At 37.0% G+C, this 14,099-nt stretch overlaps 1 protein-coding gene across 5 annotated transcripts in view; it reads right to left on the bottom strand.

Moving 5' to 3' along the window:
• Positions 1–14,099, bottom strand: part of NT5C2 (5'-nucleotidase, cytosolic II) — a 147,609-nt gene that overhangs the window by 16,413 nt on the left and 117,097 nt on the right. For all 5 annotated transcript variants that reach the window (XM_028511871.2, XM_036027236.1, XM_028511870.2 and 2 more), the window contains one exon: positions 600–717. In XM_028511871.2, the coding sequence (XP_028367672.1) occupies positions 600–717 (118 nt within the window). The remainder of the gene's footprint in view (positions 1–599; positions 718–14,099) is intronic.

Here is a 14,099-nt window from a genome sequence, read left to right on the forward strand (position 1 = left end):
AATATTTATTCTAGATAAAGGATCACAACTGTTTTCTGTAATAAGGTTAATCGAAGTGTAATCTATAATTCCTCTTAATACAGCTGGTTCCATTCTAAAACAGTCTTTTAATTTCCTTGGACAACTGAGCTGGCTTTTGTTTCTCTCTATTAGATGCTGCATATGGGACCTGCATGGTGGTAACATCTCATATAAACACCACCTTCCTTCATCTTAAGTCATTCCCATCAAACCCATTAATGCAAACTGTGAGGAGGCTCCTGACTACCAACGTCAGGTGTCAGCTAAACACACTACTGCTCTCCAACTTAATTTTCCTTTTCTTTTCCATAGATGGATCTTCTTCAGTAACAATAAGCTAAATTTAATTCAAGAATGCAAACGATATGGTATACATACAAAGTCCCTGGTAATTTTAGAATCAACCAACCAAAAATAAATAAATAAATCGATAAATAAATAGATGAAAGAAAGAAAGAAAGAAAGAAACCCACAAAGAACTTTTTCAAGGTGGGGGAGGGGGAGTTCCAGTATGCATATGGAATTATTAATTTCGGGACAGAGCGTTCTTAATCCAAAAAAAAATCTTGAGAAATTACCTGGTTGGGAATGTAGAATCATAGGCAAAGCTGAGCAGCTCCTGAGGATAGCCAATAGAAACTAGTCTCTCCACAGTGAGCTCAAAGCCAAGGGACTCGTACTCCGGGGACTTGTACACTGCCGAAGGAGAGGCTCTCATTAAAACGATGGCCAGTTCAAAGAGAAGGCAGGTAAGTGAATTTCTACTCTTTCCTAAGTCCTCCTTCTTCCTAAATCTGCCATTTTCTTCTTTTTGCCCCAAATCCATGTTCTGTACTGCCCCAAGTAATCAGAGCACTCAACGGTTAGTCTACAGAAACAGGTTATGCTATAGTAGGAGCAGCAGATATTTGGGAATAGTTCTTTCATTCTTAAGAAACCTAATCCAAACACTTCTTTCATGCCCACAATCTAAAGGGAGGGAACAAAACTAATATGCACAATTACGATGTGAACCATGAGAATGTAAGTAAAATGGGAAGCTACATAGAGAGGTCTGTATATGTTGAAGGCTTCACTAGTGTGCATAACTGGTGTACGAATCCTTCAAAATGAGCTTTTTAAAAACCTGGTCTACTTTTGGAATTCCTATTTGGCTTGGTAGCTTCTTTATATTCCTTCTTCAAATCAGCGTAATTCTATTTGTCAGGATTAGCTTGTTTTCTTATCAGCCCTACCAATATTATAGTCATCAAATTGCATTATATAAGTAATTACTGCGAAGTCAACCATAACAGACATGTCTGAGATAATTAGGAAAATTGGTATGTGAACTGGAAGTTTGACTTTAAAGAATTACGACTCACGTTATTAGACGTGACTATGGAAGGGGTAGGACGTGCAAGTGCACGTATAAAATACATCCTCCTTATCTGCCGAAGCAGCACACTTTTTTCAGGTGAAATAAAATGGATTTTGGAATATGGGGGTTTCTCTATATTGTACATGTCTGAAATCTTCTATAATGAAAAAGACTTTTTAGAATCATCACTGCAGTTCAGCATGAAGAAAATGTTCCTCCTTTAATGAGGTTTCTTCCAAATAAGATATTTAGGCAAGCATCTTCCCACCAGTATCTAGAAGTGGGTAAGCCATACTATACTGGGGGGCAGGGAGAGAAGTCCTGCTATTTTGCTAAATGCCAAATGAGGCCAAAAACAAATCCATTCTATTCCTACAGTCTCATAATAATGCAACCATTGTCACTACCTGATCACAGTTCTCCTGCTATGATTAACATACAGCCTGTGGCTCAAACTAATTTCTTCTCATTGCAGTCAGTCTGCCCATCCAAGTCAATGCTAATGTTTTAATGAGTACAACTCGACTTTCCCTCTCCGAGAGCAATCCTTGAGAATATTTTTGACAGCGCAGAAAAGAAACCATAAGAACGGTTGCCTCCACAAAAGGGAGATGAATGGCTGAGAGACAGGGGAAGGAAGAAGGAAGACCAACATACCTCCTTTTGTACTTTTTAAAACTTGTAACATATTAATGCATTTAAATGTATTTTACATTTAATCTATTTTTTAAATCAAGTTGAAAATTTAAAAAAGGAAGGGAATGGTCACAGTCCTTTAATAAACACCTGTCATATTTAAAAAGCCTAGAACTTTGGAGTCCTTTAGGAGATGACGAGTCTCACCAGAACAATGCCCCCAAAAGCCGTCATTTCTTTTGTTGTCTCAGGGGCATCAATCATTTAACGCCAATGCTAACCCCTGATAATACTTTCAAAACTAGCTATATTTTTCCCTCCCCTCAATTCCAGCCCCATCCTCGCCCCCACCCCCAAAAATGCTTTCTGAAGCTTCAAGTGTGGAATTCTTACATCCAGATGTTATATACACTGTGGTAAAGGAAGTATTAAATATTCATACACATTAAAAGGGTAAGAGCAGATATATTATCATAAAAGCAGGAAAGCATGGTATCCACTGATGTCAATTTGAATTAGTTTGAGAATATAAAATAACATCTCTCACACCCCACCCAGTGCTTCCACCCCAATTGAAAGTAAATCACATTTTAACAAAATTTCCATAAAATAAAAATTACTTCTCAATCTACAAAGCCCCATTTATTTCAAATAACAGTTAATGAAACAAAATTCCAGTATAGCTAACCAATTTGGATAATCCACTGGCTTTTACATGATTTGGCCCACATAAAGTGTTTTCAATTATTAATTTTTCTGAGGATAATTTGCCAGGTATGCTTTAAGAATGGGAGACAAAAGAAAAACCTTAATCACCCCTATGCAGGCTCACCCCTAAAATGAACGATTTCCCTAGAGAATCAGGTAATTGTAGGGCATCTGATGGAGTGATAGTGATTGAAACCTGTGTTTGTGAGACAGTTTGGGTTGAAACCCAAATCAATTTATTCAGAATTTTGAGTGAAAAAATGCACGGGTGGGTGAGGGGGGATCTCAAATCCCCATCTTGCTAGGACAAACCCTAGAATGGCAGGAAAAACCCTACACACTCGCCACATTGTGTTTACTCCACGGCAGAACTCAGGTGACTTTCTAAAAATTCCACCTATATAAATAAATACTTTAAATTCCTTTCTCTCAGTGAGTTTAGGGTACTTTCCAAAAATGCGATATATTTTCCCTATTTGCTGACCTGAAGTTACATAGCAAGTGAAACCATCAGCTGCAGCCAAAATTTAGGTTCCCCTAAGTCTCATCCAAAGCTCTCTGTGGTGGGGTACACTACACAGTCGCTATAAAACGTGAATTTCTAGATTACACAACCCAACAAAACTTAAGCTTGGGTGTTGAAATGCACTAGTATTCCTCCAGTTTCTTTTACTAGTCCAAGTAAACTGCTCTAGTCGCAGATGGTAATGGATTTAGCAGAGTCCAAGTTCCACTTTGACAACACTGTTGCACTAAGCTCTATATTAATCAGCAAGAACTATGAGCTATTGACATTTTCTCATAAGCTTCCCAGATAATCATTTCAGTAACATGAACTCCCAGGCCATTAAATCACCTGCCAGGGAACTTACCAAGCACAACCCCGGCTGGAGGAGCAGCACTGCAGCTGCACGGGCCTGAGTTTAGATGTTTTGTTCTAAATGTCTCCTGGGGGATAATCACAACTTGTTCTGACCTCGTGGCAAAAATGACTCTTGAAGCCTACAAAGTACCACCATTCCTTGAAAAATAAGTGAATAAGTAAATAAATAAAGTAAACTCCTTTTATAAACGAGGCCAGCCTTGATGTTGTAGGGAACCATACACACTACCTCCGACTACAGAGCCCTCTGTCTCCCCACAGCTGCAGAGGCTCTGATTTCAATTTCTCTCGCAAAACGGGCCAGCAAATGATGCAGTTTCACGCTCAACTCTTTCAACTGACTTCCCAAAACAGAGCCAGTAGCTTCAGAGTACGCATTACCTCACAACAAGTACTGCTTATTTCTTCCTCGACAAAGTCCTCAGGCCTATCCTAATTTACCCAACATCCAAAGACAAAGGAAAAAGTTATTTCAAAGGCCAGAGTCCAAAAAGGAGGGCTGCTTCGGCCACTTGGGCAGCACATGGTGTTCTCAAGTTACGTAACTAGCCTATAAAGAGAACAACCAAAGCTTTGAAAGCTAAAGCTACTTGAGAGCACTTAAAGATATTTTTTACTCCACCATCATCTGCGAGGAAAGAAACAGTTCTTCAAAAGATAGCCACTGCACGTTGTGGGGATGAAAGCTGTGAGCTCTGTTTGAGTGATGCTGTCCGTAGAGACAGAATTCAGGTTAGGGGGGACCGTGCCTTTGAACCGAGCCAGAAACTTTCTGCAGGGAGTCTGGAATTCTCATGCACTTTTTACCTTTGCCATCAAGACACACTGCGGTAGTCGTTTACAGATTTTAGGGGGGAAAAAAGGGCAAACCTCTACAGAGGTTCCAGCCTAGCAGAGTGCTGCTGCCAAAATGAGAACTCACATGAGGCAGACGCAGATGCAGAGTGTGTCACTCCAGTCTTGAAGGAGTTACACTGGCTCTCCTGTTAAAAAAACAAAATAAAGCAACAAAACAAAACAAAACAAAAACAAAAACAGGTTTTAAAACTGTTGTGATGGGCTGGAATGGAGAGACACCATTTGGAATCTGGTATTTATAGGAGTTACTGCCCCCTCCTATTTAGAAGCCTGAGACCATCACTAAAATTCGTAATTGGCCATAACAAAACATGGCTATTGAAATTAACCCTAAGTATTGATTGTACTTTATTTACTTTTCTGGCACCCTGGGTCTGGAATACCAGCCAAGCCTGATCCTGAAATGTTAAGTCAAAGGGAAAAACAGAAAAATTAATTTATTTTGTCTCAGTTTATTTTCTTTAGCATATTTCAGGTTAATATGGTAGAAACTTAATGCAGCTGGTAAAGTATTTAAAATTGAAATAGACTAAATAAAGATTATAAGAATAAACCAGAGCAGCCTCATCTGGCTTTTAAGTACCAATTTAAATTAAGTCTGTCTACACCCAACAACCTATTTTTCCACCCTTCCAACACCTAAATTTGTCTTCATGGTATACACCAAGAACCAACTACATGTTGCTAAAAACCTAACCAGTTGTCTAAATGTGGAATAGAAGGTAAAAATTTTAATTTTGATTGTTAGTGGATATTTGCCCTCAGTAACTAGAGTCATATTATTATTCTACTTTCATAATGTAAAAGAAACTACCCAGTCTAGTAAAATAACTGACTCAAAGATACGCGACGAACCGTTAAAGACACTGACACTTTTAAGATATGCACTATTTTAGCGTTACAGGGAGTCGTTCTCCCTAGACACGTTCAGGCTGAACATGTGGCCAGACTCCTTCAACTCCTGGATTTTTGTGAAAGGGAGATACTGCTAAATAAAAAAGCAGGAATTACTAAATATAATGTGTAAAAGTCCTAAAAACATTACAAGTAGGAGAAACCACCATCAACCACTAAGAAAACAAAATCCAGCCCAACCACCCAAGAATAGGTATTTGCTTTTATGCTATAAATGTAGTCAACATCAACATTCTCTAGTTATTTAAGCTATACAATGTTGGTTCTCTTGAGACTGTAACCAGAAAATCTTAATTAAGGAAATTGTAAATAAAACCTCTCCAATTCTCATGTAAACAGATATTAGAGGACTTTTTCTACTTTTCAAAATTATTTGAAGACCCTAACACAATAACAGACATAATAACCCGAGATCACAAATGACCTAAAAAAGGATGTTGAGCCCTGGCCGGGTGGCTCAGCTGACTGAAACTTCATCCCATGCACTAAAAAAATTGTGAGTTCAATCCCTGGGACATGTGCAGAAGGCAACTGATTAATGTTTCTCTCCTACATTGATGTTTCTCTCTCTCCAATCAATAAACATATCCTTAGGTGAGGATAAAACAAAAAGATGTAGAAAATTTCTAAAAACTATGTCAATTTAAATTTACATAAAATACAAAAGCTAGAGACCATATATTTTTAATAATATAAAATAAAAATAACTCCCAAATGGCTAGATATGTAAATAAACAAGTAGAGTTTGAAAGACCATTAATTACAATTTACTGCAAAGCAAAATTAAAACCTAATCCTGTTAGGTTCGTGAGAATAATTCTCAAGAACATTTACTAAAAATTTATATATAGAGTATATTTTCTATTTAAAACAGGAAAACTGAAAGTCAGTGAAATAACTTAAGAATGCTCTTTAATCAATGGAGCTCAATGTAATAAAAAATTGATATAGCTAATAAGTACTATTTTTCCCTCAAAATAACAAATTATCACAATCAAAAGTCTGTACTAAAGGTAGCAAAATATAACAAATATCTGGATGCCTACAGTGTACCAGGTACATTGACTTCCATATCCAAGGGTTTTGTACCTGCAGATTCAACAGACCACAGATAGAAAATATCTGGGGGGTAGGGGGAGGAATTTCAGAAAGTTCCAAAAAGAAAACTTGGACTTGCCACGAAGAGAGCACTACACTGAATCCACAAGAATGAAGTGATGTGTAGGCGTACCCTGCTGTAGCCTATGTGCAAATATCAGTTATATGCAAACACTAGGCCATTTTATATAGAGGAACTGAGCATCCTTGGATTTTGGTATCCAAGGGGAAGGCTCCTGGAACCAATCCCCTGCAGATACCAAGGAACAATTGTACTTTGCTGAGAACAAAAAACAAAGTAACTTATGGTCTGAAGGAGCTCATTGTGCACTACAGAGATACATGATTAGATATTTATAATAAACTTTAGAAGATCAATAATAATGTGATTAAGGAAATAGAGATTGAAAAAGGAGTTAATTACCCCAGCTTAGGAAGTTTTTTTGAAACAATGTATGATTTATTCAGGCTTATACAGACATTTTTATAACTAGTCTCTGAAGGTACTATAAAGTTTACCAAACTTTCTGAGACTCAGGTTCAGGCAATATGTTCCAAACACCTATATGAGGGTCAGAGAGAAGTAGCTCCCCAGTTGTAGCTGACTTCCCTGTGGGAATGTGAGCCGTATGTTGCCAACTGTGTGATGACAGCCTAGACTTTTACTTGTAATCTCCCAATTTTTAACTAGTGACTCAATTTTAAAAATTAACAAACCCTATTTGAGCCAAACTACGGTTTGTGGTCTAAATTAGGTTCGTGGGCCACTGGTGTGCAACCTCTAGTATATACTTTAGATAAAATATTTTCAAATAAGTTCTCCCAGCTAATTGAAATGTTTTGACTGTCCTCTTCAATGAGTCTTAAAGAAGTAAATAACATTTAGGTTCATAACAAATTGGAAATCCAGATGAAAATAAATCCATCCTTCAATAACCACTAATGTTATTCTATTCATCTCCAGGGAAAACTGAGGCAGTGAATAACAGGAAATAAAGAAACCTTTATGTAGTCACTTAATTTGGTCCCCTACCACAATGCCCTAACAGCTGTAATTATCTGAATTTGATTCCTTGTCATGACTGTCAAACAAAACAAATGTTCCCAAGTACTGAACAAATCAGTTACCTCATAACCTGCCAGGAAACAATTATTAGAGTTCCATGACCCAGCAGGTTTTCTACATAAGGTTCAACTTAAATCTTTGCTATACAGCTTGATTTCATTATCATTTGTTCTTTTCTCAGTGGCCATTATCCCCTTGATAAAGCAAACATTCAGAGAACACATAAGCAAAAAAATAAAAAAAAGATAATCAAAGGTAGCTAAGCTATTACATTAGGACTATTTTGAAAACGAGTTTATCTATGTTGAAAACAGCCCGTGGTATTTTAAAAATTATTCATTTTAGTAATTTTACTGATAAAACAAATGGTAGTGTATGTTACACGCCAATAAATCCACTCCAACTCCTGGTGACTCTATGAACTAGCGATGTCCACAATGCCCTGAGGTCCACAAGTGAGGTCAACAGCCCTGCTCAGCTCTGCAACTCACTTCTGCAGCTTCTTTTATGGAGTCAATCCATCTCCTGGTTTTCCTCCTTTCCTGTTGCCTTCTATTTCCCCAGCATTACTGTCTTTTCCAAAGGACCCTGCCTTCTGATGTGCCTAAAGTAGGAGAGTTTCAGTTTTGTCATTTTTGCCCCCAGTGATCCACTTGTTGGTCTTTCTGGCAGTCCAGGATATCCATACAGCTCTTCTCCAATAGCTATTTCAAATGAATCAATCTTTTCCTCACACCAACTGTCACACCCATACCTTATACAGGATTTCCTGAGATATTGTGGATTTGGTTGGTTTCAGATCACTGCAATAAAGCAAACTGTAATCTTTTTGCTGTGAAAGGTCTCGCCTTTAATTAGTAAAAAACTCAACTGATCTGTGGAGCGCAATACAGCAAAGCTGTACGACAAAACAACGTATGTCTATGACTGGGAATATGAGGGTGTAAGTGATCCTAGCTGTGGTCTGTAATGCCATCTTTGCTCTTGCTCTTTCCTTATCTTCCACTGATGCCCTTCTGAGCCTCAGTTTTCTCTTGATTTCTTGGCTACAGTATCCATTTGAATTGATGACTGAACCAAAGTAAGCAAAATCTTTAACGATTTAAGTGTTTTCATTTTCCATGTTAAAGTTGTATATTTCTTCTGTAATCATGATTTTCACATGACAGTCACAAAAGGGTCTGACTGACACTTGGATGCTTTTATGACTGGCAATGAATAGCAGAGATCATAGACACTAGTGTTTCTTTCACTCACCATGTAATGGAGGAGATAGAACTGGGTTTTATTACGTAATCTTGTAAATTTCCTAGTGCTCTAGGAACAAACTACATATCGTTACAATTTAGAAAGATAAATTTAAAATCAGTGAAGACTGTAACTGCGATAAGAAATGACACAAAAGGAATCAAAGCTTGGTAACTAAGTGTAGACTTATGTATATTAAATAGGTCTGCCTGAAAGTTATATATGAAATATATATCCCAAAATAATAGTCTTGAGGGTATTTATCTCGACTAATACAAAGAACTTTTATCCACAATATAATGCACTGATGTATCACTCATTTTTAAATTCTTTCCTAACATAGAAAGACCACCTCAAAAGGATTCTTGGTTGCAGAAATAGTACCTCACTTCCTGCAGGAAGTAGTGTAAGAAATACTTGAGTTAAGAAAAAGCAATAAGCACAGCCAAAATAAAGGCTATCTCAAATGGAAATGAAAAGACTAAGAGACCTTTAAATTTAAATGTCTTAAAAAAATTTTTTTGTTGGCATTTTTTGTCAGCTTTCTCCACCTTATTTTTAATTTAACTTTATTAATATTTTTAAAATCATACATAAAAGCGGAAAGAGTATTAACTGAGCTGCTTCAAAACCCATCACTCAAGCTTTAAAAATTATCACTATTTTGGATTCTTGTTTCATCAGATGTATCCTCCCTAATTTATTCTCCCCCAACTTAGTAACTTTTATCACATTAAGACACTTTTAAATTCTCATCTTTTAGATAATATTTAAATAGCACAAGTGTACACAAGTACCACATATACACACATAAAGAATTATATGTATCAAGTAGTTCAGGTGAACCTTTGCTGTTTAAATAGCCTTCCTTCCCATTTAGAGGCAATGCAATACTAGAACAGTCTTTTATCAGCAAGAAGTTATAATAAAAGCCTTCCAAGTTAAGGATTGCTCAGAAATATTTTAAATATACTAAGGCTGTCAATTTTATAGTCTTGATGAGAAAATCAGTTCTACCAAAGGCACTGATCTTTTGGAAAGACAGTACTGGCTTAGTATAATCATGTATTAATACTCATAGAAAATCAAAATAACACATAAGGTGTTATGATGGACCAAAGAAAATAAAACAGTGCAAATATGTGAGAAAATTTTTAATTAGAGATACCACAAAAAAACAGCTTAGTTTTTAAAAAATAGCTTAGTGCAGTTAACAAAACAGACTAAAAAGACAATTTTCTACCTAAGGATCACTAGATTTATTCCAAAATAAATTCTTTCTAGAAGACACACTACCTCACAATAACAGAAACAAAATTATGAAATGAGAAAAATAAAACTGTTATACAAGTTGTGACATAAAATAATGCCCTTTATTTCCCCCTCCCCAAATAATGCATTGTAAACATAAACATAATTGAGCTTATCCAAATGAGCTTTCTCCCATTCAAAATAAACACTTCCTAAAGCAATATATACTTATTACAATAATGCAATTATTACTCAAAACATATTTGAAATTATTCTTTCAAAATTACTTTCAGAGTAAATGTGCAAATCATATATCTGATAAAGATTAATATCCAGAATACTGAAAGAACTCCTACAACACAACAACACACACAACCAAGCAACACAATAAAAACCAAACAACACAATTAAAAAGTGAACAAAGAGCCCTGGCCAGTGTGGCTTAGTTGGTTGAGCATTGTCCCATAACCGAAACATTGTGGGTTCAATCCCCAGTCAGGGCAAATACCTAGATTCAATCCCTGGTCCTAAAGCATGCAGTTTCCTCATCTGCATGCAAACAGGGATGGCAACCAATTGATGCTTCTCTCTTTCCCTTCCTCTCTTTTTAAGCAATGAAAAAATGTCCTCAGGTGAGAATTAAAACAACAACAACAACAAAGGACTTAAACAGGCCTTTCTCCAAATTATATATACAAATAGCTAATAAGCACATGAAAGATGCTCAACATCAATCTGTTAAACATTAGGGAAATGTGAATCAAAAGCACAATGATATACCACCCCACATTCATTAGCATGACTACTATCAAAACAACAAAACACTGAAAATAAGCGTTGTCAAGGATGTGGAGAAATAGGAACCCTTATATATTGCTAGTGGGAATATTAAATGGTGAAGTCACTTTGGAAAACAGTTTGACAATTCCTCAAAAGGCTAAACAGCATTACCACATGATCCAGCAATTGCATCCCTGGGTATATACCCAAAAGAGTTGAAAGCTAGGACTCAGGCACTTGGGTACCAATGTTCATAGCAGCATTATTCACAACAGTCAAAAGAAGGAAGCAGCCCAAGTGTCCCGTGATGGATGATGGATAAACAAAATGCGGTATATACATACAATAAAATATTATTTGGCCTTAAAAAAGAGTGAGATTCTGATACCTGTTACAACATAGACAAAACTTGAAAACATTATGCTAAGAGATATAAACCAGATACAAAAGGACAATTATTAGATGATTCCACTTAATGAAATATGTAAAATAATTAAATTCAGAGACAGAAAGTAAATTAGAGGTTACTCGGGGTTGAGGGGGGCAGGAATGGGAAGTTATTGCCTAATGGGTAGAGTTTCTGTTTGGATAAGGAAAAGTTCTATAATGGATAATCGTGAGGGCTGCATAAGAGTATGGATGTACTTCATGTCACTCAATTATACACTTGAAATAGTTCAAATAATAAATTTTATGTGTCTGTTTTATCACAATTTTTTTAAAAGGAGGAAACAGGGTGCTCTACCCTGTTGGAGATGTCTTCAATGACAGTACATCAATACTGTGTAATATTCCTTACTTTAGACTGCTCTTCCTCACCCCTTTATGTGACTCTAATGCCACTAAGTCTGATGAGGACATGTAATAGCTGACAGAAACATAATCTGAGTGCCCTGGACTGTGGTCCAAGAAAAGCAGACCAAGCGAAAATGTTCACTTAAATGTCAAGTGAGTGCATCAATTCCTGTAACAACAAAACTAGACCAGAGGAATCTATAATAGTTTCAAGACCTCCAATGGACTCCTGAAACCACGGACAATACTAAACCCTATATACACTATGTTTTTTTTTCCTATACATACCCATGATTAAGTTTAACATATAAAACAGGCACTTCAAGAGATTAATAGCAATTAATAATAAAACAGAACAATTATTGTATAACAATGTACTATAATAAAAGTTAGGTAAATATGTGCTTGCTCTAAATATCTTACTGTATTGCACTCATTCTTATTCTCACGATGACCTGAGGTAAAACGCCAAACCTACTCCTGAATCTGTGTAACCATCACTTAGTTGCAGTAAATGGCTTGTTGTCACTTGTTTAGGGGATCCCTTGATGAAGTTTTCAATGCTTTCTGGCATAACACGTTACTGTCCATCAGAGTATGTTTTCTGTTTGTGTCTTCCATTCCCGAATACCTTTTCCATTTTAACTGAGCACTTATCACCCGCCGTGGCTGTAACTTCTGCAATCTGAGGTGCGACAGCATCACTAGCACAAATATTTTTTCTTCATGATTACAGAGACAGAAGATTCATTCTTATTGTAGGTCTTAGTAACCTCAGCACGATTTTTTCTTACTAAGTCAAGAACGTTTACCTTTTCACTTAAAGGAAGCACCTGCAAAGTGCTTCTCTTCGGTATATCCGAATTGCACTTTGGGCCATTGTTAAGGAAGGTAAGAGTTCCTTGAACACAGGAACTGTGATACCACAACAGTGGGTTTGATGCCTGAGATGGCTGCTACGTGACTAGCAGGCAAGCAGCATGTACAGCTCGGGTAAGAAGACAAAGGGATAGATGATTCACATCCCAGGCAGACAGCACGAAATTTCATCATGCTACTCAGGATGGCATGCAATTTAAAACTTACAAAATCGTTTATTTCTGTAGTTTTCCAATTAACCTTTTTTGGGTCATGGTTGACTGTTGGTAACGGAAACTGTGGAAAGCCAAACTGTGGGTATGGGGAAATGCTGTACCCTTAATGAGAGGACAGGATGAGAGATCAAAGGTTCTGAGATGCTTCTGCCAGCAGCTGGGTAACTGTACGATTTACCAACACCAAGAACTTGTTTCTCTTAACTTCTCCCCTGGTATTCTTAATAGCTGTACTCTGTGCTCTCTCCCCACTTGAGGCTTGTTAACACAAAGTGCTTAGGTTTGAGACAATTGGATTTTATTCCCAATGGCTAATGATGTGGCCTAGAAAAGGAGAGGAGGGCAGAAAACTTCAAAAGGGAGCAGTCTAAAATATATTTTCAGCCCCTCCCAAGATTTTTTAAAATTGAATTTATTGGGATGACAATGGTCCGCAAAACCATACAGTTTCCAAGTGCCTAACTCAAAAAAACATCATTTGCACACTACGTCATGTGTTCATCACCGCACACAGTGTCTTCTTCCCATTATCCCCTCACTTTGCCCACATCCACCTAACTCCCCATCACCCTTTCCCTCTGGCTACCACCACACTGTTTTCTGTGTCTACTTGCTATGTATGTTTTTTGGCTAATCCCTTCACCTTCTTTCATCCAGTCCTCCCTGACCACACCCCCACAGCTCCCATCCCATTCTCTGTATCCATATTAATGTTTCTATTTTATTCACCAGTTTATTAGATTCCACATATAAGTGAGATCATACAGTATTTGTTTTTCTCTGATTGACTTACATCATTTAGCATAATAATCTATAGGTTCATCCATTATGTCACAAGAGGTAAGATTTCCTTTTTTTTTTTTATGGCCACGTGCTTGTATTCCATAGTGTAAATGTACCACAGCTGCTTTTTAAATTTTTATCTACTCGTCCACTGATAGACATTCAGCCTGTTTCCAGATCTTGGTTATTGTAAACAATGCTGCAGTTAACATTGGGATGCATATATTCTTTCAAATTAGTGTTTCAGGATTCTTAGGATATATTCCCAGAAGTGGGCTTGCTGGGTCCCAAGCAATAAAAACGGAACTACCATTTTTATTTTTTGTTTTTTATTTTTTGGCGAAACTCCATGCTGTTATATTGTTTCTCACAGTGGTTGCACTGGTCTGCATTCCCACCAACAGTAAACAAGCATTCTCTTTTCTCCACATCCTCACCAGCACTTGCTGTTTGTTGATTCATTGATGATAGCCATTCCGGTAGGTATGAAGTGGTATCTCATTGTGGTTTTCATTTGCAGCTCTCTGATGATGAGTGACACTGAGTTTTTTTTCATGTCGATTGCCCATGTGTATATCCTCTATAGAGAAAGATCTATTCAGG

The sequence above is a fragment of the Phyllostomus discolor genome, chromosome 5, assembly GCF_004126475.2.
Source record: "Phyllostomus discolor isolate MPI-MPIP mPhyDis1 chromosome 5, mPhyDis1.pri.v3, whole genome shotgun sequence".
NCBI lineage: Eukaryota > Metazoa > Chordata > Mammalia > Chiroptera > Phyllostomidae > Phyllostomus > Phyllostomus discolor.